This window comes from Bombina bombina, chromosome 6 (assembly GCF_027579735.1).
Source record: "Bombina bombina isolate aBomBom1 chromosome 6, aBomBom1.pri, whole genome shotgun sequence".
Lineage (NCBI taxonomy): Eukaryota > Metazoa > Chordata > Amphibia > Anura > Bombinatoridae > Bombina > Bombina bombina.
In genome coordinates this window covers 763544876-763572633 of record NC_069504.1, presented here as the reverse complement: position 1 = coordinate 763572633, position 27758 = coordinate 763544876, and the positions used below count along the sequence as shown (strand labels likewise).

Below are 27758 nucleotides of genomic sequence, written 5' to 3'. Positions count from 1 at the left end.
CCGCAACATTTCCTCCCATCGGCAGTACTCTATTTCCAGTGCAGGTCCGCCACCGGTTCCTGCGGAATGTCGGTCCTCCAGGCTTAACTTTTTCTTGAGATCCATCTTACAGTCCCGGTAGCGATGTTTTATCGAATCCAGATCTCTGTTCCGGCCACCCACTGCATTGACTGCATTCCTGATCTCATTCCAGAGCCTCCTCTTGTCAGTCGGGGTAGTCTTCTGGTGCTGCAGCCTCCTATACCTGGCCATATAGGCCTCTACGAGGGCCTCCTTCTCCTCCATCGAAAACCTCGCCTCCCTAGTCGCCTTGGCCTTCCCCTGTGATGATGCCCTCAGTTTCCCGGACTGTGAAGCCCTACTCTGTCCACCACTGGGCCCAGCCACTTGTTCATCTTGAACCAAGTGGCTGGGTCCACCCACCGCTTCCACCCCCGCTTCCTGCCCCCCTTCCTGCCCCCCTTCCTGCCCTGTTCCTCTCCCCCTCCCTCTCCTCCCCCCTCTACCTCTCCCCTGCCTGCCCTCCATCTGTTCCCTAAACTAAACCCCAAATAATCAAAGTGAGTGTGATGAAATGAAAGGGGGTCAAAATAAAGAACTAAAAAGACAAAAAAAGTGCTGAAAGTGTGAGAGGGATCTAAAAAAACAAAGAGGGTAAGGAGTATTTAAATAAACCATAAGAAGAAGAAGACTAAAAGGAGGATATGTAAACTAAATGTAATTAGGGGATGGGTATGGGATGGGTATGGGGTATGGGATAAGAGTAAATGGGATGAAAGGGAATGGGACTACAGGGAATGGGGTATGGAGTGTAGTATGAGGGGGTATGGGGTATGGAGTGTATGTAGTGTTATTGATAAGTGTATGTATGTATTGAATGTTTTTGCGTGTAAATGTGTTAAGTGTACAGAAAAATCACTCGCTCGCTAACTCACACTACTACTAATTCTCACTAACACACTACTACTAATTCTCACTAACAAACACTCCCACTAACTCTCACTAACCACCACTAACTCATGCTCCCACTATCACTAACTCTCACTAACAACTCTCACTAACAACTCCCACTACCACTAACTCACTCACGCTCCCACTAACAGACTCTCTCCCACTCCCACTAACTCCCACTAACTCACTCACGATAACACTAACAACTGACTCTCTCACGCTAACACTAACTCACTCACAATAATGCACAAACTCTCTAATCTTAAACCTCCAATCTCCAAAGACCCACCAGCAACACAGTCAAAGAAGCCCTGCTTGTGTGGTGCTTATATACCCTGTGTAAATGTTTAATGATGTACCGATTTCCGTTGTAAATTGTGTTCAGGTGTGCTTTATTAGCAATTAATATTAGTGCAATGTGTATTAGTTGTGTGAATTTGCGCATGCTCATTTTGAGTTAGTATTTGTGGAATGTGTAGAATGCGATGATGTCATAGTGGTCGTTTTCTCTAACATTGTCCAATAGTATTCTGTTTAAATGTGAATTTGCGATGGTGTGTTATTAGTGAAGTGTTGTATATGTATGTTTGTCCTAATATATAGTGATATTGAATGCGATTATTTTTCTAGTGTATGTATATATTTTTTATTCCTTGTTGTTATTTTGCGAATTTCCGCATCTTAAAGTATATGCGTATTCCCCGTATTAAAGTTTATTTCAAATCCCCCCGCTTGTGAATGCGTAATGCTTGTGTGCTTTGTTGATTGATTGTTGTTGTGACATTTGCGGCGTGTTATTGTTGTGCATGATGTGGTATGCGTCATATGACCGAGCTGTGCGTATTCTCACGAGATCGAGTGTTAGGTGAAAAAAGCTATTTTTTTGCTTTTCCATTGATCTCTATGGGAGACTGTCTAACGCGGGCAAGATTCCGCGTGTGACATACACACGTTAGGAGCATCGTTAGATGGTCTTTTTTGTACTCGAAATACCGGAGTCAAACAATGCCGTGCGTTAGACATAAAACACGCGTGGCGTTAGCAACCCATCTACCGCCAAACTCCAAATCTAGACGTTAGGTTTTATTTCACAGGTAAGTATGTATTTATTTTTAAATAGGTATTATTTAGTTAATACTTGTAAATTTAATTTAGCTATATTTTAATTATGTTAAAGTTAGGGGGTATTAGGGTTAGGGTTACATTAGGGTTAGGTGTAGGTGTTAATAGTTTAATTTAGGTTGTTGTGATGTGGGGGGCTGGCGGTTTAGGGGTTAATATGTTTATTTGATGGTAGTGATGTGGGAGGCCAGAGGTTTAGGGGTTAATAACTTTAGTTAGTGGCGGCGATGTCGGGGAGCGGCGGAATAGGGGTTAATAAATTTAATATAGTGGCGGCAATGTTGGGGTGCGGCGTAATAGGGATTAATAACTTTAGTATAGTGGCGGCAATATTGGGAACGGCAGATTAGGGGTTAATAGATTTATTTAGGTGACAGTGATATCGGGAGCGGCAGGCAGATTAGGGGTTAATAACATTATGTAGGAAGCGGCGATGTCAGTGGGGGGACAGATTAGGGCTGTTTAGACTCAGGGTTTATGTTAGGTTTAAACGTTAGTTTTCTTTCCCCTTAGACTTCAATGGGGCTGCGTTACGGAAATTTTCTTTCCGCGATTGCAGGTGTTAGGTTTTTTTCTGACACCTTCTCACCATTGATGTCTATGGGGGGGAAGCATGCATGAGCACGTCAAAACAGCGCTTGTTTTTGGTGCGGTATGGAGCTTAAAAACCCCATATCGCACGCACAAGCTGGGTTTTGAAAAATTTGTATTGGCTGCGCTACAGGGGATTAAATAATGCAACTTTTTTTGCATTTGTTAATTTCCCTATAGTGCTCAAAACCCGTAATCTAGCTGAGAGTGAGCAGCTAACCCTTAAACATAAGTCTAACCCATTCTGAGTCTCTCCATAACCCTTCGAAAGTGCAGTCTCAGAGGGACAGATCCTTGATGGCACACTGTAGCTCAGTAAAGAGAGGCAAAGCTGGGTTCACAAACTGTTGATCTCCATGTTCTTTGTTTACATCCCAAGTCTTGTCTGGACAACCCTCAGCACACATTGAGGATGATTCCTCTTCCGTAAGGGTTGTTATCTGCATATTCACATGTTTTTAACAAATGACACGATGACTGCCCTGCTTTAATGGCACAGGAATGTCACCAAAATGCAGCAAGACGTACAGTTATCTCAACGAACAGTGGCAATCTGGGCTATATCTTTGACAGGGAGGTGCAGCACAAACTCCAAATATACTTTAAGTTTTTAGCTCTTCTGATGAAAGAGCAGTCTCACAGTATCCCAGCTGATCAGGGAGGCAGATGCCATTATATCAGTACCATTGTATGAACAAGTATAGGGTCCATAGTAAGCAGGAATATTAAGGTACTGCCAGATAGAGTTGGCTGCCAAGTGCATATGGTGCTTAGCAAAGCTGTGCAGAATTTACCCAGAACATAATTTTCAGGGGCATCTGATACACTCAGCTGTAATAAGTCAATTCTTCACGTATTAATCAAGGTGTATTGTCTTACATAAAATGTTACATAAAATAATCCTTTTAGGAGAAGATATTAACTAGATATGTGCAATTCGGTTCGATTTGGAAATTCGGAAAATTTGGAAAATTCGGCGATTCGGATCGAACCGAATTTCCGAATTAAAATACTGCCGAATTTCCCGAATAAATCCGAATTACTTCGGATTTATTCGGTAAATTCGGATGGCCATGGATTACACTAGTATTGTACAGGTTATATCACTCTGCTATGGGTTACACCTAATATACAGTACATAATACTAGTCTAATCCCACCTAACACTTACCGAAATTCCAAATTTCCGAACCGAACCGAATACAGCCGAATTTCATAGAATCCAAATGAATCCGAAACGAATCCGAAACAAATCGAATCAAAATTTTCCGAATTCAAATCGATCCGAACCGAACTTCGAAAAATTCAGAATCGATCCGAACCAAATTTTTTCGCCATGCACATGTCTAAATTATTAACTAAGATTTGGATGCTTCTTTTAGAGTCCACATGATTGTGTCACCAGAATATTTTTTTGTTGTTGTTTTTTTCCCTCTGGGTACACGGGTAACAACATAGCTAAATGCCCTTTTAATGGCAATGCCAAGCCAAATGCTAGATATTTTGTTTTTGGTTTTTGTTCGGGGGTTTATTGTTAGAGGGTTGTAGGGTTTTGTTTTGTTTTTCACAAAAGAGCTGGATCACTTAAGTTTATTTTTAGAATATTTTTTTTTTTATTTTGGGGTGGGTTTTTTATTTTGCAGTATTAGAATTAGGCTTATTTTTATTTTATTTATGGTAATTTTTTATTTTTTGTAAGGTTAGTGTTTTTTGTTTTTTTGTAATGGTAGTTTCTTTTTTTACGGTAATATTAGTTTGCTTTTTTAATGTAATGTTAGTATTTTTTTGTTGTTTTTTTATAGGTAAGGTTAGATTTTTTTATGTTTCAGGTAGGTTTTTATTTTTTTAAAGACAGTTCTATTGTATTTGGTAAAGGTAAGGTTAGTCTATTTTGGGTTACCTTACAGGTTGTTAGGTTAGGGGGTTTAGATGTTAGTGGGTTATTTTGCGTTTGGTGCACTGGAGGTTTAGATTTTAATAGGGTAGTAGTACAGACTTTGAGATATGGGGTATGTGGTTTAGGGGTTAATAGTGTGGAAGCTTACTTTGCGGTGGGATGTGGGGTGGTTTAGGGATTAATAGTGTAAAGAGGTAGTTTGCGATGTGGGGTTTACCGCTAGCACAGTTTAACTTTTTTTTTTAATAATAACTCTTTGGTCTTGACCTATCAGTACAAAATTAATTTCTACAGGAGTGACAGACCAGAGAAAACCATACTTTTACTAACCAATAAATCAGTATCTTCACAGAAGAACAATATTAAAGCTTGCCATGTAATGTACAATTTTTTTCTTGTGTTATTTGCCTGGTTTGTCATCTCAAATGTATTTCCTTCATGTAATTAGCAAGAGTCCATGAGCTAGTGACATATGGGATATACATTCCTACCAGGAGGGGCAAAGTTTCCCAAACCTCAAAATGCCTATAAATACACCCCTCACCACACCCACAAATCAGTTTTACAAACTTTTCCTCCCGTAGAGGTTGTGAAGTAAGTTTGTGCTAGATTCTACGTTGATATGCGCTTCACAGCAGGCTGGAGCCCGGTTTTCCTCTCAGTGTGCAGTGAATGTCAGAGGGATGTGAAGAGAGTATTGCCTATTTGAATTCAATGGTCTCCTTCTACGGGATCTATTTCATAGGTTCTCTGTTATCGGTCGTAGAGATTCATCTCTTACCTCCCTTTTCAGATTGACGATATACTCTTATATACCATTACCTCTACTGATTCTCGTTTCAGTACTGGTTTGGCTTTCTACTACATGTAGATGAGTGTCCTGGGGTAAGTAAGCCTTATTTTCTGTGTGACACTCTAAGCTATGGTTGGGCACTTTTTTATAAAGTTCTAAATATATGTGTTTAAACATTTATTTGCCGTGATTCAGGATGATCAATATTCCTTATTTCAGACAGTCAGTTTCATTATTTGGGATAATGCATATGAATAAAACATTTTTCTTACCTTAAAAATTGACTTTTTTTCCTGTGGGCTCGCGGGGGCTGAAAATGCTTCATTTTATTGAGTCATTCTTGGCGCTGACTTTTTTGGCGCAAAAAATTTCTTTGTCATTTCCGGCGTCATACTTGTCGCTGGAAGTTGTTCGTGTTTGCGTCATTTTTTTGACGTTTTTGCACCAAAAATATCGGCGTCACCGGATGTGGCATCATTCTTGGCGCCAAAAGCATTTTGGCACCAATAATGTGGGCGGCTTTTTTGGCGCCAAAAAAATGTGGGCGTCATTATTGTCTCCACCTTTTTTCTCACATTATTTAAGTCTCATTTTTCATTTGCTTCTGGTTGCTAGAGGCTTGTTCATTGACATTTTTTCCCATTCCTGAAACTGCCTTTTAAGGAATTTGATAGATTTTGCTTTATATGTTGTTTTTTCTCTTACATATTGCAAGATGTCTCAGATTGACCCTGGATCAGAAGCTACTTCTGGAAAAACGCTGCCTGATGCTGGTTCTACCAAAGTTAAGTGTATCTGCTGTAAACTTATGGTAACTGTCCCTCCGGCTGTAGTTTGTGATGAATGTCATGATAAGCTTGCTAATGCAGATAGTATTTCCATTAGTAATATTCCATTACCTGTTGCTGTTCCATCAACATCTAATACTCAGGATGTTCCTGTTAATATAAGAGATTTTGTTTCTAAATCTATTAGGAAGGCTATGTCTGTTATTCCTCCTTCCAGTAAACGTAAAAGGTCTTTTAAAACTTCACATTTTTCAGATGAATTTTTAAATGAACATCATCATTCTGATTTGTCGGTTTCTGATGATGATTTTTCTGGTTCAGAGGATTCTGTCTCAGATATTGACACTGATAAATCTTCATATTTATTTAAAATGGAATTTATTCGTTCTTTACTTAAAGAAGTTTTAATCGCATTAGAGATGGAGGAATCTAGTCCTCTTGATACTAAATCTACTAAGCGTTTACATTCGGTTTTTAAACCTCCTACAGTTATTCCGGAAGTTTTTCCTGTCCCTGATGCTATTTCTGAAGTAATTTCTAGGGAATGGAATAATCTGGGTAATTCATTTACTCCTTCTAAAAGGTTTAAGAAATTGTATCCTGTGCCATCTGACAGATTAGAGTTTTGGGACAAAATCCCTAAAGTTGATGGGGCCATCTCTACTCTCGCTAAACGTACTACTATTCCTACGGCAGATAGTACTTCCTTTAAGGATCCTTTAGATAGGAAAATTGATTCCTTTCTAAGGAAAGCTTATTTATGTTCAGGTAATCTTCTTAGGCCTGCTATTTCTTTGGCTGATGTTGCGGCAGCTTCCACTTTTTGGTTGGAGGCTTTGGCACAACAAGTGTCAGATCATAATACTCATAGCATTGTTAAACTTCTTCAACATGCTAATAACTTTATTTGTGATGCCATTTTTGATATCATTAGAGTTGATGTCAGGTATATGTCTTTAGCTATTTTAGCTAGAAGAGCTTTATGGCTTAAAACTTGGAATGCAGATATGTCTTCTAAGTCAACTTTGCTTTCCCTTTCTTTCCAAGGTAATAAATTGTTTGGTTCCCAGTTGGATTCTATTATTTCAACTGTTACTGGGGGGAAAGGAACTTTTTTACCTCAGGATAAAAAATTTAAAGGTAAATATAGGGCTGCTAATCGTTTTCGTTCCTTTCGTCAGAATAAGGAACAGAAGCCTGATCCTTCCCCTAAAGGAACAGTTTCTGTTTGGAAACCATCTCCAGTCTGGAATAAATCCAAGCCTTTCAGAAAGCAAAAGCCAGCTCCCAAGTCCACATGAAGGTGCGGCCCTCATTCCAGCACAGCTGGTAGGGGGCAGATTACAATTTTTCAAAGACATTTGGATCAATTCGATTCACAGTCTTTGGATTCAAAACATTGTTTCACAAGGGTACAGAATAGGTTTCAAGGTAAGGCCTCCTGCAAGAAGATTTTTTCTTTCTCGCATTCCAATAAACCCAGTGAAGGCTCAAGCATTTCTGAAATGTGTTTCAGATCTAGAGTTGGCTGGAGTAATTGGTGCAGTTCCAGTTCTGGAACGGGGTCTGGGGTTTTACTCCAATCTATTCATTGTACCAAAGAAGGAGAATTCCTTCAGACCAGTTCTGGATCTAAACATATTGAATCGTTATGTAAGGATACCAACATTCAAAATGGTAACTATAAGGACTATTCTGCCTTTTGTTCAGCAAGGGCATTATATGTCCACAATAGATTTACAGGATGCATATCTGCATATTCCGATTCATCCAGATCACTATCAGTTTCTGAGATTCTCTTTTCTAGACAAGCATTACCAGTTTGTGGCTCTGCCGTTCAGCCTAGCAACAGCTCCAAGGATTTTTTCAAAGGTTCTCGGTGCCCTTCTATCTGTAATCAGAGAACAGGGTATTGTGGTATTTCCTTATTTGGAAGATATCTTGGTACTTGCTCAGTCTTCACATTTAGCAGAATTTCATACGAATCGACTTGTGTCATTTCTTCAAGAACATGGTTGGAGGATCAATTTACCAAAGAGTTCATTGATTCCTCAGACAAGGGTAACCTTTTTAGGTTTCCAAATAGATTCAGTGTCCATGACTTTGTCTCTGACGGACAAGAGACGTCTGAAATTGGTTTCAGCTTGTCGAAACCTTCAGTCTCAATCATTCCCTTTGGTAGCCTTATGCATGGAAATTCTAGGTCTTATGACTGCTGCATCGGACGCGATCCCCTTTGCTCGTTTTCACATGCGACCTCTTCAGCTTTGTATGCTGAACCAGTGGTGCAGGGATTATACAAAGATATCACAGTTAATATCTTTAAATCCGATTGTACGACACTCTCTGACGTGGTGGACAGATCACCATCGTTTAGTTCAAGGGGCTTCTTTTGTTCTTCCAACCTGGACTGTGATCTCAACAGATGCGAGTCTGACAGGTTGGGGAGCTGTATGGGGGTCTCTGACAGCGCAAGGGGTTTGGGAATCTCAGGAGGCGAGATTACCAATCAACATTTTGGAACTCCGTGCGATTTTCAGAGCTCTTCAGTCGTGGCCTCTTCTGAAGAGAGAATCGTTCATTTGTTTTCAGACGGACAATGTCACAACCGTGGCATATGTCAATCATCAAGGGGGGACTCACAGTCCTCTGGCTATGAAAGAAGTATCTCGGATACTTGCTTGGGCGGAATCCAGCTCCTGTCTAATTTCTGCGGTTCACATCCCAGGTATAGACAATTGGGAAGCGGATTATCTCAGTCGCCAGACGTTACATCCGGGCGAATGGTCTCTTCACCCAGAGGTATTTCTTCAGATTGTTCAAATCTGGGGACTTCCAGAAATAGATCTGATAGCCTCTCATCTAAACAAGAAACTTCCCAGGTATCTGTCCAGATCCAGGGATCCTCAGGCGGAGGCAGTGGATGCATTGTCACTTCCTTGGAAGTATCATCCTGTCTATATCTTTCCGCCCCTAGTTCTTCTTCCAAGAGTGATCTCCAAGATTCTAAAAGAGCGTTCGTTTGTTCTGCTGGTGGCTCCAGCATGGCCTCACAGGTTTTAGTATGTGGATCTTGTCCGGATGGCTACTTGCCAACCTTGGACTCTTCCATTAAGACCAGACCTTCTATTGCAAGGTCCTTTTTTCCATCAGGATCTCAAATCATTAAATTTGAAGGTATGGAGATTGAACGCATGATTCTCAGTCATAGAAGTTTCTCTGACTCCGTAATTAATACTATGTTACAGGCTCGAAAATCTGTGTCTAGGAAGATATATTATCGAGTCTGGAAGACTTACATTTCTTGGTGCTCTTCTCATCAATTTTCTTTTAGAATTCCTAGAATTTTACAATTTCTTCAGGATGGTCTGGATAAAGGGTTGTCTGCAAGTTCTTTGAAAGGACAAATTTCTGCTCTTTCTGTGCTGTTTCACAGAAAGATTGCTAATCTTCCTGATATTCATTGTTTTGTACAGGCTTTGGTTCGTATAAAACCTGTCTTTAAGTCAATCTCTCCTCCTTGGAGTTTGAATTTGGTTCTGGGGGCTTTACAAGCTCCTCCGTTTGAACCTATGCATTCTTTGGATATTAAATTACTTTCTTGGAAAGTGTTGTTCCTTTTGGCCATCTCTTCTGCTAGAAGAGTTTCAGAGTTATCTGCTCTTTCTTGTGAATCTCCTTTTCTGATTTTTCATCAGGATAAGGCGGTGTTGCAGACTTCATTTAAATTTTTACCTAAAGTTGTGAATTCTAACAACATTAGTAGAGAAATTGTTGTTCCTTCATTGTGTCCTAATCCTAAGAATTCAAAGGAGAGATCTTTACATTCTTTGGATGTAGTAAGAGCTTTGAAATATTATGTTGAAGCTACTAAAGATTTTAGAAAGACTTCTAGTCTATTTGTTATCTTTTCTGGGTCCAGGAAAGGTTAGAAGGCCTCCGCCATTTCTTTGGCGTCTTGGTTAAAGTCTTTGATTCATCATGCTTATGTCGAGTCAGGTAAAACTCCGCCTCAAAGGATTACAGCTCATTCTACTAGGTCAGTTTCTACTTCCTGGGCGTTTAGGAATGAAGCTTCAGTTGATCAAATTTTCTACCATTTTGATGTATTTTCTTCTTCTGAAGCAGTTTTTGGTAGAAAAGTACTTCAGGCAGCTGTTTCAGTTTGATTCTTCTGCTTATAATTTCAGTTTTTTTCATTATAAGATTAAAACTTATTTTGGGGTGTGGATTATTTTTTCAGCGGAATTGGCTGTCTTTATTTTATCCCTCCCTCTCTAGTGACTCTTGCATGGAAGTTCCACATCTTGGGTATTAATTATCCCATACGTCACTAGCTCATGGACTCTTGCTAATTACATGAAAGAAAACATAATTTATGTAAGAACTTACCTGATAAATTAATTTCTTTCATATTAGCAAGAGTCCATGAGGCCCACCCTTTTTTTGTGGTGGGTATGATTTTTTTGTATAAAGCACAATTATTCCAATTCCTTATTTTTATGCTTTCGCACTTTTTTTCTTATCACCCCACTTCTTGGCTATTCGTTAAACTGATTTGTGGGTGTGGTGAGGGGTGTATTTATAGGCATTTTGAGGTTTGGGAAACTTTGCCCCTCCTGGTAGGAATGTATATCCCATACGTCACTAGCTCATGGACTCTTGCTAATATGAAAGAAATGAATTTATCAGGTAAGTTCTTACATAAATTATGTTTTTTAGTTAAATAATTGCAATTACAAATAAGAAGCGTTTGCTATTGCTGGCGGAAACAAGACATTCCCTGCACATGTCTAGGGGTTTTGCAGGTCACAATGGTTAAGTTTAATTAAATAAACACATTTTTAAAGTGGCGCCAGAAGTCAGAAGTCTTAAACCAAGAGTGAGATTTATGTAACGAGTAAAGGTTTAAAGTCCATTAGCTTCAATTGGACTAAGAGCTCATGTGAAGCTACAAAGTATCTTTATGAATATGTCTGGGAAGTGAGGTCTGGCATAGACAACCTTGCAAATACAATATAGCACATTCTGTTCACATACTATGTAGGCAGTTTGTTGATCCAGTTTTACATCTGTGTAGAGCTGATAACGGTGGTACAGTCCTGTTGTTAACAATGACTGCTAGGCATTCCCCATAACTCAGCACAGGTACTATTGAGATATATTGCCTGCCCTACAGCTTGGGCCCGAGTTCTGTCCCCCAATAAATCTATAAAGCTCTGAAGTCAGGACCAAAGGGAACGGTCTAAATTAGAGTATTCAGGCAATAACATATGCTCAAATTTTGCCCCATTTGCAGCCAATTGAATTAAAGAACTTCAATATAAATGTAACACCTACTTTTGTCTATTATGCTAGTCCTTTAAGTACAAAAGGACAATGGTGCAGAATCCTATAACCAAAGAAAATAAGAGCTTTGGTTATTGGGCATGTGCAAAATAATGTATGGGAAATGTTTAAAGCTGGATATGGTTGTATGCATGTCTGAATATAGGTAGAATAGGCCAAAAAGTATACACTCTCTTCTTTATAAACACTCCATCTTTGTATACATTTGGCTAGATTACAAGTTAAGCACTAAATTATTGCTTCCGCAAACGGCAAATTTGCCGTTTGCGGGAGCGCGATAATTAACCAGCCATTACAAGTGACAACCCGCAGTAGCAATTAGCGCTCAGAAAATTAATCAGAAATCTGAACTCTGGTAAATTTTCTAAAAGTGTCCCAAATGCCCTCAAAATAAAGGGCATTATAGTTTTTTTTATTAAACAAAATTAAATAAAAACTGCACTAGGCAGTTTTGGGGCTTTAAAGTTGGTAAGACTGGGGTGTTGGGAAAAAAAGGCGCTGAAAGTGCCTTTACATTGTGGTCTATGGGAACTGTGTGTTCTCATAGGCCGCAATGTAAATATATATGATTATGCTTATATACATATATATTTATGTTTTAATATGTGTATATACATATATTAACACATAAATATATATGTATATATTCATAAACATATATATTTAAAAATGTTGCCCATCAATGCAGTACTTACCCCCTTCTGTGTGACCCTGGCGACATCAGAACGAGGCTCCCATAGGAGCCTATGGAAGCGGGCTCTCATGAGCGAAATGCTTTTGCATTGCAATTTACTTGTAGTACCAGCGATATATAGCGCTCCATTTGTAATCTAGCACATTGTGTCTCTCTGTATATAGAAATGTGGGATCAAAACAAAAATAAAAAGTTTTTGACATTGCACCAAACCTTGTTACCCTTATTTTTAGTATTTAGTGTCCATATCCTTTCCAATGTTATACAGAAGATGTTTCACAAACTACCATTTGTTGTTTTAGTAACCAGAAGACTTTTTCTGTCTCTCAGCTGCTTCTCAGAATGATATCAATAGTGACTTTAGCTTTCATGTTTATCTCAATACAAATGCCAATAGGAATGTGTGCATTTCAACTGCATGTCAATGTGATAATTATCTAGAATTCTATAACTAAATTGTGTGGGTAATAAAGTAATCACTAATTAATTAAATATCTAGTGATCATGTTTTACTGTGGCATAAACCAGAGTGTCCATGATAGATATGAAAGTCCCACATGTTTTCTTTAAATTACACCTTCAATTTGAATTTATTTTCCAGAAATATTTTGCTTATATTGTTACCCCTTATTACAAGACTTGTATGTTTATATGAAATAAATACATATGAAAAGCATTTTTAGGTCTCTCGTCATCTAGTAACAATGGGGTAGATTTACTAAATGTCGTGTGGACATGATTTGCTATAGCTGTCAGAATTTATCATTGCACAAGTATTTCAAGTGGCAGCTAATCGGCAGCTAGCAGGGGCTGTCAATCATCCAGATTTCAATCCGCCACCTAAAAGGACAGGTTATGACCGCTGTTTCTTAATTTTCATTTCAGCCTGAAACGATAGGCCTCCGAAGCAGCATCCGCTGCTTCATACATGGAGCCCAATATCTTTAGTTTCTTTTACTATTTATAATACTCAAAAAGCCAAGCTCACAATTGATATGTGTAAGTAATATCTGTATATACTTACAAATATACTTCTAGTGAAAGCCAGAACATGGTTTTGCAGTGTTGCCTGATAGATGTCTATAAGAAGACAGAGTTAGTGTGGCTGCGCTATCTAATCTCCAGATGTTAGTGTGCCAGAGGCTTTTGCTCAAGCAATAATATTTTTACTTTCAGCTTGTAATATGAGCACAAGATTAGGAGCGCTAATTATTTAAGCGGCGTTAGCACTCAATAGCGCTAATATTTTTACACTCCACTTGTAATCTAGGCCAATATGTTTTAGTGCAGCAGTGTAGGTGATAAGGTAGCCTACTGTGTCTCAAGGATTCCTACTTGAGGTGAAAAAAAATCTCTCAAATGTACCCCCCCCCTCATAAATGCAATACTTTTGTGGCTTATAGTCAGTAAAGGGTAATGTCAAGTGTAATTTGTTCTCATAAAGGGCCAGATTATGAGTGGAGTGCAAATTAAAACTCCCGTTTGAGTGTTAATTGCGCTAGAAGAAAGATTTTTCTACTCGTTGGGTTGTGCTCATATTACAAGTTGAAAGTAAACTGTTATCGCTCTAACGGTAACTTGACAAGCGCAAAAATCCGAACTTAGAATATTGCATGCACAGTCACGTATTCCCTATAGAAGTCAATGGAGAAAAAGTGGAAAAACACTCCACTCTTGCGCAAACACGATCACATATTCTCATTTGCGCTAACCCAACATGAAAATATGAATATTTCACATTCTAATGTTCTTAACATAACAGAATATGTTCTTTTTATTCATAAATGCATATTTATATATATATATATATATATGATAAAGAGAGGGAAAAAGAGGGGGATTAGGAATATTCAGGAAGGCGCAACACTCTGGATAAAGGACCCTAAATTAGGGAGTCCTGGGATGGGTTAGTTCAAAAAACCGAGTTTACTGAAATAGAACAACTGGTTAATGTATACACTTGGGATGCCAAATGATTAAAATACTGTAATTCAGAAAAAAGGTGATTATAGTTGTTATTAAGTATCACTCGTATAAGCTAATAATTAGTTGATAACAAAGGGTATCAAGAATCAATGTATACAATATACACAATGAACTAATTTGAATGTAATTAATAGTGTTGTTCTAGCCGCATAACTAGTGTAGTGCCCGCTGGATTGTATGTGACAAATTGTGTGCACAAAGACATATAACAAAATGCAACCACCTTAAATGCAGGAGTAGTCCAAATGTTAGCAAAAGTCACTATGCTTGATACTTTAAATATTATGATAGCCTGAACATGCCATAAATAATAATAATAATGATAGAAAAGGTTGAATATCAATCTGTATCGCAACAGAAATAGCCCTATAAAAGTTCAAAATACAAGTCCAATATTGGAAGAAAGCTTCTATGGCTGTAGATGGATGCAAATAATGCAAAATGATTAGGCAAATATAGCAATGAATCCACGTTCCACAACGAGCCCGTTGGGAGTATACTTACACTCCGTTACCTCAATCTCATGAGGTAAGTGCAGCGCAGTGTATAGGTAGTTCTCCCTCCCGGTGTCTGTGGTACAGTGGAACGGTGTCCTCTTTCGATCCAGAGATTTCTTTAGCACTCTCTCTCGAATTAGGCTCAATCATGTAAGAGAAAGGACATACAATAGTGCAACATTGTATGGAAATATCACACTTTTTATTGATTAACAATTGTGCGCTTACATCAAGTGACCTCAATAATATGAGGTAATTAAAAGCATTGATAAAAAAAAAATATTTTGTCCTTTAACTCCTAAGCAAATACTGATGGAATCTGGTAAAATCTGTATTCAATCCGGTAAAAAAAAAAGAACCTGACGCGTTTCGAAGGGATATAGAACTTTTGTGCCCTTCTTCCTCAGAGGTAGGTCTTTAGACCGCTGCTTCATAACTTCTGTTTCCGGCGAGCCTTCGGAGCTTGAAAAATATGCCCCTTAAAGTGATCTTAAACAGTGCTAGACATAATTATTAATTCAAAGCAAATAATAGAATAATATGTAGATGTATTTGTATATTTTGTTTAAATATTGAAGATATAAGCATAAAGGTTTAGTTTTTATAAAGTAACTTACAGCTAGATCACGAGTTTTTGTCGGTAAGGCTTGCGGGGCTAACGCTCCTTTTTTTCTTACTGCTCCCTTAAGCCAACGCTGGTATTACGAGTTTTCTGAATGGCTGTGTTAGCCTCAGAAAAGTGAGCGTTGAGCAAAATTTAGCTCCACATCTCACCTCGATACCAGCGTTGCTTACGGTAGCGTTAAGATGTCAAAACGTGCTTGTGCACGATTTCCCCATAGGAAACAATGGGACTGAGCTGGGTGAAAAAAAACCTAACACCTGCAAAAAAGCAGCGTTCAGCTCCTAACGCAGCCCCATTGTTTCTTATGGGGAAATAAAAGTTATGTCTGCACCTAACACCCTAACATGAACCCCGAGTCTAAACACCCCTAATCTTACACTTATTAACCCCTAATCTGCCACCCCCGACATCGTCGCCACCTGCATTATACTATTAACCCCTAATCTGCCGCTCCGGACTCCGCCGCCACCTACATTATACTAATGAACCCCTAATCTGCTGCCCCTAACATCGCCGAACCCTACATTATATTTATTAACCCCTAATCTGCCCCCCAACGTCGCCTCAACTATATTAAATTTATTAACCCCTAATCTGCCGCCGCAAACGTCGCCGCCACTATAATAAAGTTATTAACCCCTAAACCTAAGTCTAACCCTAACCCTAACACCCCCCTAACTTAAATATAATTTAAATTAAACGAAATTAATTTAACATAATTAAAGGGACAGTAAACCTAAAAAATAATGTTATATAATTCTGCACATAGTGCAGAATTATATAACATTATTTTAGTGCTATAGTTATAAAAGACTTTTTTCCCTTTTTAATATTTAAAAAATATGCTGCTTTTACAGACCCGCTCTCTGCTCTCTGCTGAGCGGGTCTGTTTTTTTTAGTCAGCGCATCGGGCCAGCTGTATAGTCACAGCCCGGCCCGACCACGCCATAAGACTAAGTGCAGCTCGCTCCTGCTCTGTCTGACAGCAGGAGCGAGCTTCACTTAATGTTATGGCGCGGTCGGGCCGGGCTGTGACTATACAGCTGACCCGATGCGCTGAGTAAAAAAAACAGACCCGCTCAGCAGAGAGCAGAGAGCGGGTCTGTAAAAGCAGCATATTTTTTAAATATTAAAAGGGAAAAAAGGCTTTTATAACTATAGCACTAAAATAATGTTATATAATTCTGCACTATGTGCAGAATTATATAACATTATTTTTAGGTTTACTGACACTTTAAATAAATTAATCCTATTTAAAACTAAATACTTACCAATAAAATAAACCATAAGCTACCTACAATATAACTAATAGTTACATTGTAGCTAGCTTAGGATTTATATTTATTTTGCAGGCAATGTTGTATTTATTTTAACACTAAATTACAGAAAATAAAAAAAGAATTACAAGAATTTTAAACTAAATACACCTAATCTAATCCCCCTAATAAAATAAAAAAGCCCCCCAAAATAAAAAAATGTCCCTACCCTACACTAAATTACAAATAGCCATTAAAAGGGCCTTTTGCGGGGCATTGCCCCAAAGTAATCAGCTCTTTTACCTGTAAAATAAAAATACAATACCCCCCCAACATTACAACCCACCACCCACACACCCCTACTCTAAAACCAACCCAATCCCCCCTTAAAAAAACCTAACACTAACCCCCTGAAGATCACCCTACCTTGAGCCATCTTCACCCAGCCGGGCACAAGTGGTCCTCCAGAGGGTCCAAAGTCTTCATCCGATCGGGGCAGAAGAGGTCCTCCAGACAGCAGAAGGATTCATCCAGGCGGCATCTTCTATCTTCATTATTCCGGAGCGGAGTGGGTCCATCTTCAATCCAGCCGACGCGGAGCATCCTCTTCAAATGAAGTCCTTACGAAGAATGAAGGTTCCTTTAAATTATGTCATCCAAGATGGCGTCCCTTGAATTCCGATTGGCTGATAGAATCCTATCAGCCAATCGGAATTAAGGTAGGAAAAATCCTATTGGCTGATGCTATCAGCCAATAGGATTGACCTCACATTCTATTGGCTGATTGGAACAGCCAATAGAAAGCAAGGTTAATCCTATTGGCTGATTGGATCAGCCAATCGGATTGAACTTCAATCCGATTGGCTGATTACATCAGCCAATAGGATTTTTCCTACCTTAATTCCGATTGGCTGATAGGATTCTATCAGCCAATCGGAATTCAAGGGGCGCCATCTTGGATGACGTCATTTAAAGGAACCTTCATTCTTCGTTAGGACTTTGTTTGAAGAGGATGCTCCGCGTCGGCTGAATTGAAGATGGACCCGCTCCGGAAGGATGAAGATAGAAGATGCCGCCTGGATGAAGCCTTCTGCCGTCTGGAGGACCACTTGTGCCCGGCTGGGTGAAGACGGCTCAAGGTAGGGTGATCTTCAGGGGGTTAGTGTTAGGTTTTTTTAAGGGGGGTTTGGGTGGGTTTTAGAGTAGGGGTGTGTGGGTGGTGGGTTGTAATGTTGGGGGGGTATTGTATTTTTATTTTACAGGTAAAAGAGCTGATTACTTTGGGGCAATTTTAAGGGCTATTTCCGGGGGGGTTCCGTACTTTAGTTTATTTAATTTAATTCTAATTAATTGTGGGTAGTTTAGGTAATTAGTTTAATGATAGAGTAGTGTTAGGTGTAATTGTAACTTAGGTTAGGTTTTATTTTACAGGTCATTTTGTACTTATTTTAGCTAGGTAGTTATTAAATAGTTAATAACTATTTAATAACTATTGTACCTAGTTAAAATAAATACAAAATTAGCCATAGTCAGATTTGCTATAAATATTTCATGGGCTTATACTTTTCAATTAAGACATACTACTGAATAGATATATGTTTGAGTCCTTTTAATTTGTAACAATAATGATTTATTTTATGTACAACTGCCTTATGATATGTAATCTCATTTGACCTTAATAAAGCTCTTTTGAAAATAAAAAAAAAATAAAAATACAAAATTACCTGTAAAATAAATATAAACCCTAAGCTAGCTACAATGTAACTATTAGTTATATTGTAGCTAGCTTAGGGTTTATTTTATAGGTAAGTATTTAGTTTTAAATAGGATTAATTTATTTAATTATGTTAAATTAATTTCGTATAATTTAAATTTTTATTTAAATTAGGGGGGGGTTAGGGTTAGGGTTAGACTTAGGTTTAGGGGTTAATAAATTTATTATAGTAGTGGCGACGTTGGGGTCGGAAAATTAGGGGTTAATTAATGTAAGTAGGTGTCAGCGACGTTGGGGGGGCAGATTAGGGGTTAATAAAATGTAACTTGTGTTTGCGAGGCGGGAGTGCGGCGGTTTAGGGGTTAATATATTTATTAAAGTGGCGGCGATGTCCGGTTGGCAGATTAGGGGTTAATAATTGTAGGTAGGTGGCGGCGGCGACATTGGGGGTGGCAGATTAGGGGTTAATAAATATAATGTAGGTGTCGGCGATGTTAGGGGCAGCAGATTAGGGGTTCATAGGTATAATGTAGGTGGCGGCGATGTCCAGTCGGCAGATTAGGGGTTACAACATTTTAGTTTAGTGTTTGCGATGTGGGAGGGCCTTGGTTTAGGGGTTAATAGGTAGTTTATGGGTGTTAGTGTACTTTGTAGCACTTTATTTAAGAGTTTTATGTTCCGGCGTTAGCCCATAAAACTCTTAACTACTGACTTTTAAATGCGGTAGGAGTCTGGACAGGAGAGAGTCTACCGCTCACTTCTTCCAAGACTCGTAATACTGGCATTAGGCAAATACCATTAAAAAGATAGCATACACAATTGACGTAAGGGGATTTGCGGTAGCCTTGAGTCACGGAAGAAAAAGTGAGCGGTACACCTGTACCTGTCAGACTCGTAATACCAGCAGGCGTTAAAAAGCAGCATTGGGACCTCTCAACGCTGCTTTTTAAGGCTAACACCAAACTCGTGATCTAGGCGATAGTTTCTTTAAAGTGGTAAAAGTGATAACAGAAGTAAATTACTACCTTTTGGAGTAATCTTGCCCAAAAATTTGAGTTTGAAAATGTTTGTGTTGGTTCAATTGCTTATGTACATGTGCCTTATAATACTAGAACTTGATATTTCTAATACCTTACTTTGGCTGTTGGGTTAAAAAGTTGGCTCCACTTAAAGTGACATGAAATCCAAAACATTTATTTCCTGGTTTAGGTAGAACATACAATTTTAAACAACTTTCCAGTTTACTTCTATTATCAATTTGTTTTCATTCTCTTGGTATCATTTGTTGAAGGAGCAGCAATGCACTACTGGTTTCTAACTGAGCACATGGGTGAGCCAATGATAATCTGTATATATATGCAGCTACCAATCAGAAGTTCTTTGCTGCTCCTGAGCTTTCCTAGATAAACCTTTCAACAAAAGAAGGAAACAAATTAAATAATAAAAGTACATTTGAAATTGTTTAAAATTGTATGCTCTGTCTAAATCAGGAATGTCTAATTATGACTTTACTGTTCTTTTAAGGACATGTTTACATTATTTGTGAGATATGTTTAATGTATTGTAATTTGTTGGTATGTGAAACCATTCCTTCATCTACTTACTCTTCTTCTTTCACCCCATGCCTTCAAAGGTACATTGCCTGTAGCAAACATGGAATGTGGTCCCTGTAAATGGCTGAAGGAAAGAAGAGAGTCACGTGGCCTGGTGCTTTTCGTGGTATTTGTAGCTCTGTTGCTGGATAACATGCTTTTCACAGTTGTGGGTATGTTTGCATACTTTCTGAGGTTGACTTAATTAACTTTGACAGTTGCTAAAAAGTTTTACATGATTGAGTTTTATTTTGGGGTTATTTGGAAAATAAACTGTGTAATATCCTTCCATCAAGACAAAGTTAAAAATGTATGCAGATGGATTTAGTCAAAAAGGATGATCAATTACTCCAGTCTAGTCATCAGAAGCCATCCTAAAGTATGCCCACAGGCCGAAATATTTAATTGAGATAACTCTAGAGACATTCACTGGCTGTTCATGCTTGTGAATTAATCAGTAAGGTAATCTACTAATCATTCTGAAATCATCATCCAGATTTTTTTTTACCTTAGATGATGACTTTACAAGCCTGATGATGTCTGATGATGTGCAAATGACTTCTAAAGTAGTTTGATAATCATTAAATGATACCAGGATGGTCTCTAAAGTAGTGCTGTTTGTCTCAAATGTGCAAATGACTTCTAAAGTAGTTTGATAATCATTAAATAACTCCAGGATGGTCTCTAAAGTAGTGCTGTTTGTCTCGGGGGTCAATGGCAGTTTTAGGGGGGAACAAGTGTTGCAAACGCACACCCAGTGTTCTATTTTGCATGCGAATGAGGAGTAAGGTAAAATGATAACAATGATCCCTTCCTGCCACTGTCCTTTTATGTAAGCCATGCCCAGGACCACCTACCCATGACCAGACTGCCTAACCATGACCAGGACCACCTACCCATGTACAAACTGCCTAACCATGCCCAGGACCACCTACCTATGTCCAGACTGCCTAACCATGCCCAGGGCCACCTTGCCCCACCCTCAAAACACTACAAACTCTGCCTCCACCTGCACTGACCCCAACCATAGGACACCAATGACTCCATCCATTTGAGTGTATGTCTCCATATAATAATATATCTGGAACAGCCACTGGTATGGATTTTTAAATAGAAACATTACACTACATACACCTCCCACACACTGATATTCTTACTACAGTTGGGTATGAAAGAACATTTCATAATAAGATAATTTTCTAACTTTGTAGCAAGGAGGAATTGAACCAATAATATAGTATCTTAGCATAGATCACTTCAACACATTTTTATAGACCAGTAATAAAAATGGGTGGCAAAGTGTTTATTTTCCCTTTAGGATATAGCAATGGTATGAAGTCCTCTTGGTCCCAAAGGACAAATACATTTATCAGAAGTCAAACTGATGGGGTATATCCAACAATCAAAGTCCCTAGGATTACATCATGCACCTAGAGATAACACCAACACTTCTTCCATGTTACATTATCAACTCACATACAGTCCAACCATCCATGTTCACAACCTAACCTAAACCTCACTTAAGATTCAGAAGTTTTAGAAGGTCATGCATTCTATACTTGGTTCACAAACATTATACTATTTCATGTTTATCTCTTTTGTGAGCTCATTATCATTACACAGTACAATGCTATAATGTTGCCCTGCTACAAGAGTGCATTTGTCATCACACAGCAGTCTATTTTGGCCCAGCATCTTTATTCAGAAAAATCACTAAGAAAGAACATAAGAGATTTGATAGAGAAAAACTTAGGGCTTAATTCTATAAAGTGAGATTGTGAGATTCTATAAGAAATCTTGCCAGTAGTACGTACTATGAAGCTACTGTCCTAATTCTATAAAGGCAGTTTTTACCTTGAGAACAGTGTGTCTCACAAAGGGGGATTCCTTGTTTTTAAAGGACCATTAAACACAGTAGAATAGCATAATCAATAAATGCATAATAAAAAGACAATGCTAAAGCACTTAAGTTGGATTTCAAATTAGAAGTAGATTTTTTTATCACTTTTAATAGAGATGCACTGTAGCTTTCTTTTTAATCTAATACCCCCTGCTCCAGCCCCCACTTTAAAACTCATATTTTTTGTGAGCTAACGGTTTGAAATTGTTCTCCAATTGGCGCTCTAGCTACAGAAAAAAATGCTGTATGGCTAGAGCGCCAATTAAAGAACAATTCAAACCTAAACCGTTAGCTTGCAAAAAATATGAGTTTTGAAGTGGCCAGTCGGAGCAGGGGGTATTGGAATGGCATGGCTGGATTAAAAAGTAAGCTACAGCGCATCTTTTTTTTAGAAGTGATCAATTAAAGTCCCTGTAAAATTTTGCTTAGATTCAGAATCTGATTTTAAAACATGTAAAGTTTACCATCACTTTAATTTATGGCACATATGTACATAAAAAAACTAAAATTTAAGATATTATGAATAATAGACACTTTAGTATAATTAAATTGGTAATTAGCGCTGTGGAATCTGTCGGCACTCTACAAATAACCAATAATAATAATAAAGCCAAAATTCATGATTCAGACATAAAGGTAGATTTATCAAATGTCAACATCAATAAATGCAAACAGCGTATCATTGCACAAGCATTTCTGGTGAACTGCTTGTGCAATGCTGCCCCCTGCACATTCGCAGCCAATCGGCCGCTAGCAGGGGGTGTCAATCATCCCGATCGGATACGATCTCAGAGATGGCGGATGAGTTAAGGAGCAGCTGTCTTATGACTGCTGCTTCTTAACTTAAGTTTCAGGCAGACCTGAGACTTCGGGGGTAGATTGCAGCATCCGCTGCTTGATAAATCTACCCCATAGCATGCCAATTTAAAGCTAATTCACTTTTATTATCAAATGTGCTTTGTTATTTTGGTTACCTTTTTGAAGTGTAACGTAGGTAGCCTCAGTAGCAGCAATGAACTACTAGGACTTAGCTGAACACATTAGGTGAGCTATATATGTGCAGTGTCCAATTGGCAGCTAGCTCCCAGTAGTGATTTGCTGCTCCTGAGCTTCATGAATAGATACCAAGAGAACAAAGCAAATTTGATAATAGAAGTAAACTGGAAATGTATTTATAATTACATTTTCTCTGTAAATCCTAAAACTTTATTTTTAACTTTACTGTCCGTTTAATATGGAGTTATTTAAACCCATTTTACATATAACCCTAAAAGCAATTATAATCCATAAAATGTCACAAAATATTGAATTGAACTATTTGTGACCTGCTGGTCTTTTGTATGAACGGTGGGTCTTGGGGGTCTGTTGCTGCTTAGATGCCAGAGATACAGGCTTCTAAGCAGCATGCCCCCATTTCCCTATATTGTCCATTGTTAATTTAAAATAAAGTTGCGTGGTGATGTCATCATGTCATTGGGCGTGATGTCACTGCGCGAATCATGAAGCCCGGCGATACCTCTCACTATTCAGGCCAGAATGCCAGGGTGGGAGTAGGTGGGAGCCCCCAGATTACCCTCAAGGTGGGTGAGTGCTAGCACTCAAAGGGTTAAAGGGGAAGTCAAATCAAAATTAAACTTTTATGATTCAGATAGGTTATGCGATTTTAAATAACTTTCCAAATGACTTTTATCATTAAATGTGCTTTGTACTCTTGGTATTCTTTGTTGAAAGTGAAACCGATTCATATGCTAATTTCTAAGCCCTTGAAGACTGCCTCTTATCTCAGTGCATTTGATAGTTTTTCACAGCTAGACAGCACTAGTTCATGTGTGGCATATAGATAACATTGTGCTCACTCCTGTGGGGTTATTTATGAGTCAGCACTGATTGGCTAAAATGCAAGTCTATCAAAAGAACTTAAATTAAGGGGCAGTCTGCAGAGGCTTAGATAACAGGTAATCATAGAGGTAAAAAGTGTATTAATATAAGAGTGTTGGTTATGCAAAACTGGGGAATGGGTAATAAAGAGATTATCTATCTTTATAAACAATAAACATTCTGGAGTAGATTTTCCCTTTAACCTCTTTTTCTTTTCTCCTAGTACCAATCATTCCTAGCTTCCTTTATGACCAAGAATATGGAAACAAAAGCGTATCCGTTTTGTCAGTTCCTACTAACAACTCCACTTCTGTCTCCATCTACTCACTATATAATAATTCCATCATTTCCATCTCAAGTCAACATTCAATAGAATACAGGAATGACACCCAGGGACCAAATAACACAGATATGTGTCCCAAGCAGAAAGGCTTTTTAAGGGATGAAAATGTGAAAGTAGGTTTACTCTTCGCATCTAAAGCCATCTTACAGCTCCTGATAAACCCTTTAGTGGGTCTGTTAACCAACAGGTAGGTCCGAGTGTATATAACCCCAATTATATGAAGATAATAACATAAATTAGAGCTTTGAATTAAAGTGATATTCCCTAAATATGGATGCTGGTATTTCTCCCTGAATAATATTTCTTTTTTTTCCCCCCAGGGTGGGATATGACACTCCAATGTTTGTTGGATTTATCATCATGTTTATATCAACTATCAGTAAGTAGCATATTTTTAATACTGATATCAGGTTTGAAACTTTATATTCATAGTGCTCAGAATCTATCGGCTAGATTTAGAGTTTTGTCGGTAACGACCCGCGTAGCTAACGCATGCTTTTTTTTCCCCGCACCTTTTAAATACCGCTGGTATTTAGAGTTCACAGAATGGCTGCGTTTTCAGTGCGTTAGGCTCCAAAAAAGGAGCGTAGAAAGATCCCATTGAAAAGATAGGATAAGCAAATGGCGTAGGGGGATCTGCGGTATGGAAAAGTTGCGGCTGCAAAGTGAACGTTAGACCCTTTCCTGACTGACTCTAAATACCAGCGGGCGGTAAAAACCAGCGTTAGGAGCCTCTAACGCTGGTTTTGACGGCTAACGCCAAACTCTAAATCTAGCCGTATATTTTGTTTCTGCTCTTCTCCTTTAATCAAAATACAGAGCTCAAACATAAAAACCTCTTAGCCAGGCCCTATATATCTAGTCCTTCCATTTAGATAGCTACTAGAATTACAAACATACACATGAGCTGGCACTAAATAGCCACTGCTAGAAAGGTAAGGTGTAAATCTGTGGGTAAAAGGGTTATGTCATATAAAGGTGTAGACTATGGGCTTGATTTATCAACTGTCGAGCTGAAAGCGAATCATGTCTGCTGGACATCGCTGCAGGCTGACGGCATACAATGTCCACATTTATCATTGCACAAGAATTTCACCAGAAATGCTTGTGCAATGCTGCTAACCAGTCAATGGGCCACTAGCAAGGGCTGTCATTCATCCTGATCGGATCGGGATGATCTCAATCCGCCACCTAAAGGTTAAGGAGGAGCAGTTTTACGATTGCTGCTTCATAAATTTTGTTTCAGGCGAGCCTGAAACAATGTTCCTCTAAAGCAGAATCCACTGCTTGATAAATGGAGCCCTATGTCTTAATTAATATATATGGAAATAGCACTGTTGAAATATAAATAATATTTATTATTAAAAAAAAACGTTTTCTATGAAATATAAAAAAACATCAATATCAAATTTGGGAAGTCACTCTTTTTAAACATCGTCCCAAATGAATATATTTGTATTGATGTGTTTTATTTTACAAAGAAAACTTTTTTTTTATAATAAATATTATTTATATTTTAACAGTGCTATTTTTCATATACAGTATTTTAATTAAGACATAGGGCTAGATTACAATTTTCATTTCGCTAGCGCAATCGCATTTACCCTTCATTCCTTTTCGCAATCTCAGTGCTGTGGTTAACTGTTTTCCGAAACAAAACGTTGTACAAAACACTTCAAAAATACATTACAAAATACAGTAACACTCATATTAACACTTTATAATAAAAATTATTTAAATTAAATATTGCACAAAAAAGCAAAAAAAAGCAAATGTTAACACTGAGACACATATATATATATACATTGCTAGAGATGTATTTGTATATATATATATATATATATATATATATATATATATACACACACAACACACAGAGAAAGTCCAGACCTTACAAACTCTCAGCTAAGATTAAAAGCAAAACTGGAAGAGTTAGTTACCGCATCTGGCCAAATGGGACAAGCCCAGGTACCATGTCAAGGTCTCTTCCAAAACCTGGGTCCCTAATACAGCCATACAAATGCAAGCTCTCAATCAAACAAACTGGGAACAAGTCAGGGTGAGGGTTCACAGACTTATGTAATCACCCTAGACATATACAAAACACGGAAGGGGACTGCACTCTCAGACTGGACTGGGCACACATCCTATGCCTGTGACTCTGGAGACAGCACAGCTTCCTGAGAGTGCTATAGTACCCACCCAAGGCTAAGCATGTTGCAGGGTCATGGGATGTTTACCCAGTCCAGTCTGAGAGTGCAGTCCCCTTCCGTGTTTTGTATATATATATATATATATATATATATATATAGACAGTAGATAGCGCACTTCCACTCGCCAAATTCTTAAACACCAGGGTGCAAATGCAGTTAAATAGAAAGATTCAATATTTGCACTCTCTGGATTTTCAACACAGCAATCTTTAATTAGTTGTGACGTTTCGGGGCATTCACCCCTTCCTCAGACTGAGGAAGGGGTGAATGCCCAGAAACGTCACAACTAATTAAAGATTGCTGTGTTGAAAATCCAGAGAGTGCAAATATTGAATCATTATATATATATATATATATATATATATATATATATATATATATATATATATATATATATATATATATATATATATATATATAGTTAATATATATGTGTACATGTATAGTAATGTATAGTATTTAAAACATTAACATATATGTACACACACACACACATATAAACACATATATATATATATATATACTGTATATATGTACACACATATAAACACATATATATATATATATATATATATATATATATATATATATATATATATATACTGTATATATGTACACACATATATATATATATAACTGCATTACAGCCCTTTGCCATTAAACAGATAAAAAGATGATAAAACATATTTATGCAATATCCATATTTAATATAGATTTTAACTATATCTTTACTGTAAATATTTCACATTTGCTAATGCGAATATGCAATGTTGTTTGCGCGATGGGTGTTTGTTTTTTTTTCAACAATTTTTTTCTGATTGACTTTCATGGGGAATGCGAAAAGGCGTTGAAGTTTGCGTGATCTTGGGTGTTTTTTTTCCACTTTTTTTCTCCCTTGATCTCAATGGGGGAATATATGCATACTCACGCAAAAAAAGTTTTTTGGGAACTTGTAATATGAACGCAACCTGAAAAGCGCAAAAATGTAAATGTTAGCAAATTTTTCGCTTACTCAAAAACAAATACAGCGCCACTTAAAATCTAGCCCATAGTCTACAACTTTATATGACATAACCCTTTTAGCCACAGGTTTAAACCTTAGCTATCTAGCGGTGGCTATATAGCTTCTGCTCTTCTCCGCCATGCTGCATTGTCCTTTATTTATATTAATGTAAATAATTTAAACTATATATTTAAAAGGCTGTTCCAAAGATTACAGGAGAGATGCAGTTGATATTATCTGAGCTGTAAAGTAGCAACAATCCGTCACTGACTGACGCACATGTGACATTAAAGTTGATATATTTATACCCTAAAGCATGTAGTGACAGCAGACTGTTATTGATGGCCTTCATTACTTTTTTGTTTTACAAGCTTGGGTCATTAATTCACCCCGATACCACTGACTCACTAACCACTCGCTCAAATATAACACCAGCTTTCAGTTTTCTAAAAGCTAGTAACATTACCTGGTACATCTATTAGTGTTATTATTAATACAATATTATTAAATACAACCAAATGTGGAAAACAGTGTATTAAATTCTAAGGTCAGTAAGGATTTTAGCAC

At 37.9% G+C, this 27758-nt stretch overlaps 1 protein-coding gene across 1 annotated transcript in view; it reads left to right on the top strand.

The window, feature by feature from the left end:
• LOC128663627 (chromaffin granule amine transporter-like) overlaps positions 1-27758 on the top strand; it is a 265531-nt gene that overhangs the window by 102758 nt on the left and 135015 nt on the right. Inside the window, exons 2-4 of the mRNA XM_053718044.1 lie at positions 19896-20027; positions 23856-24162; positions 24296-24354. Coding sequence (XP_053574019.1) covers positions 19916-20027; positions 23856-24162; positions 24296-24354 — 478 coding nt within the window. The 5' untranslated portion in view covers positions 19896-19915. The remainder of the gene's footprint in view (positions 1-19895; positions 20028-23855; positions 24163-24295; positions 24355-27758) is intronic.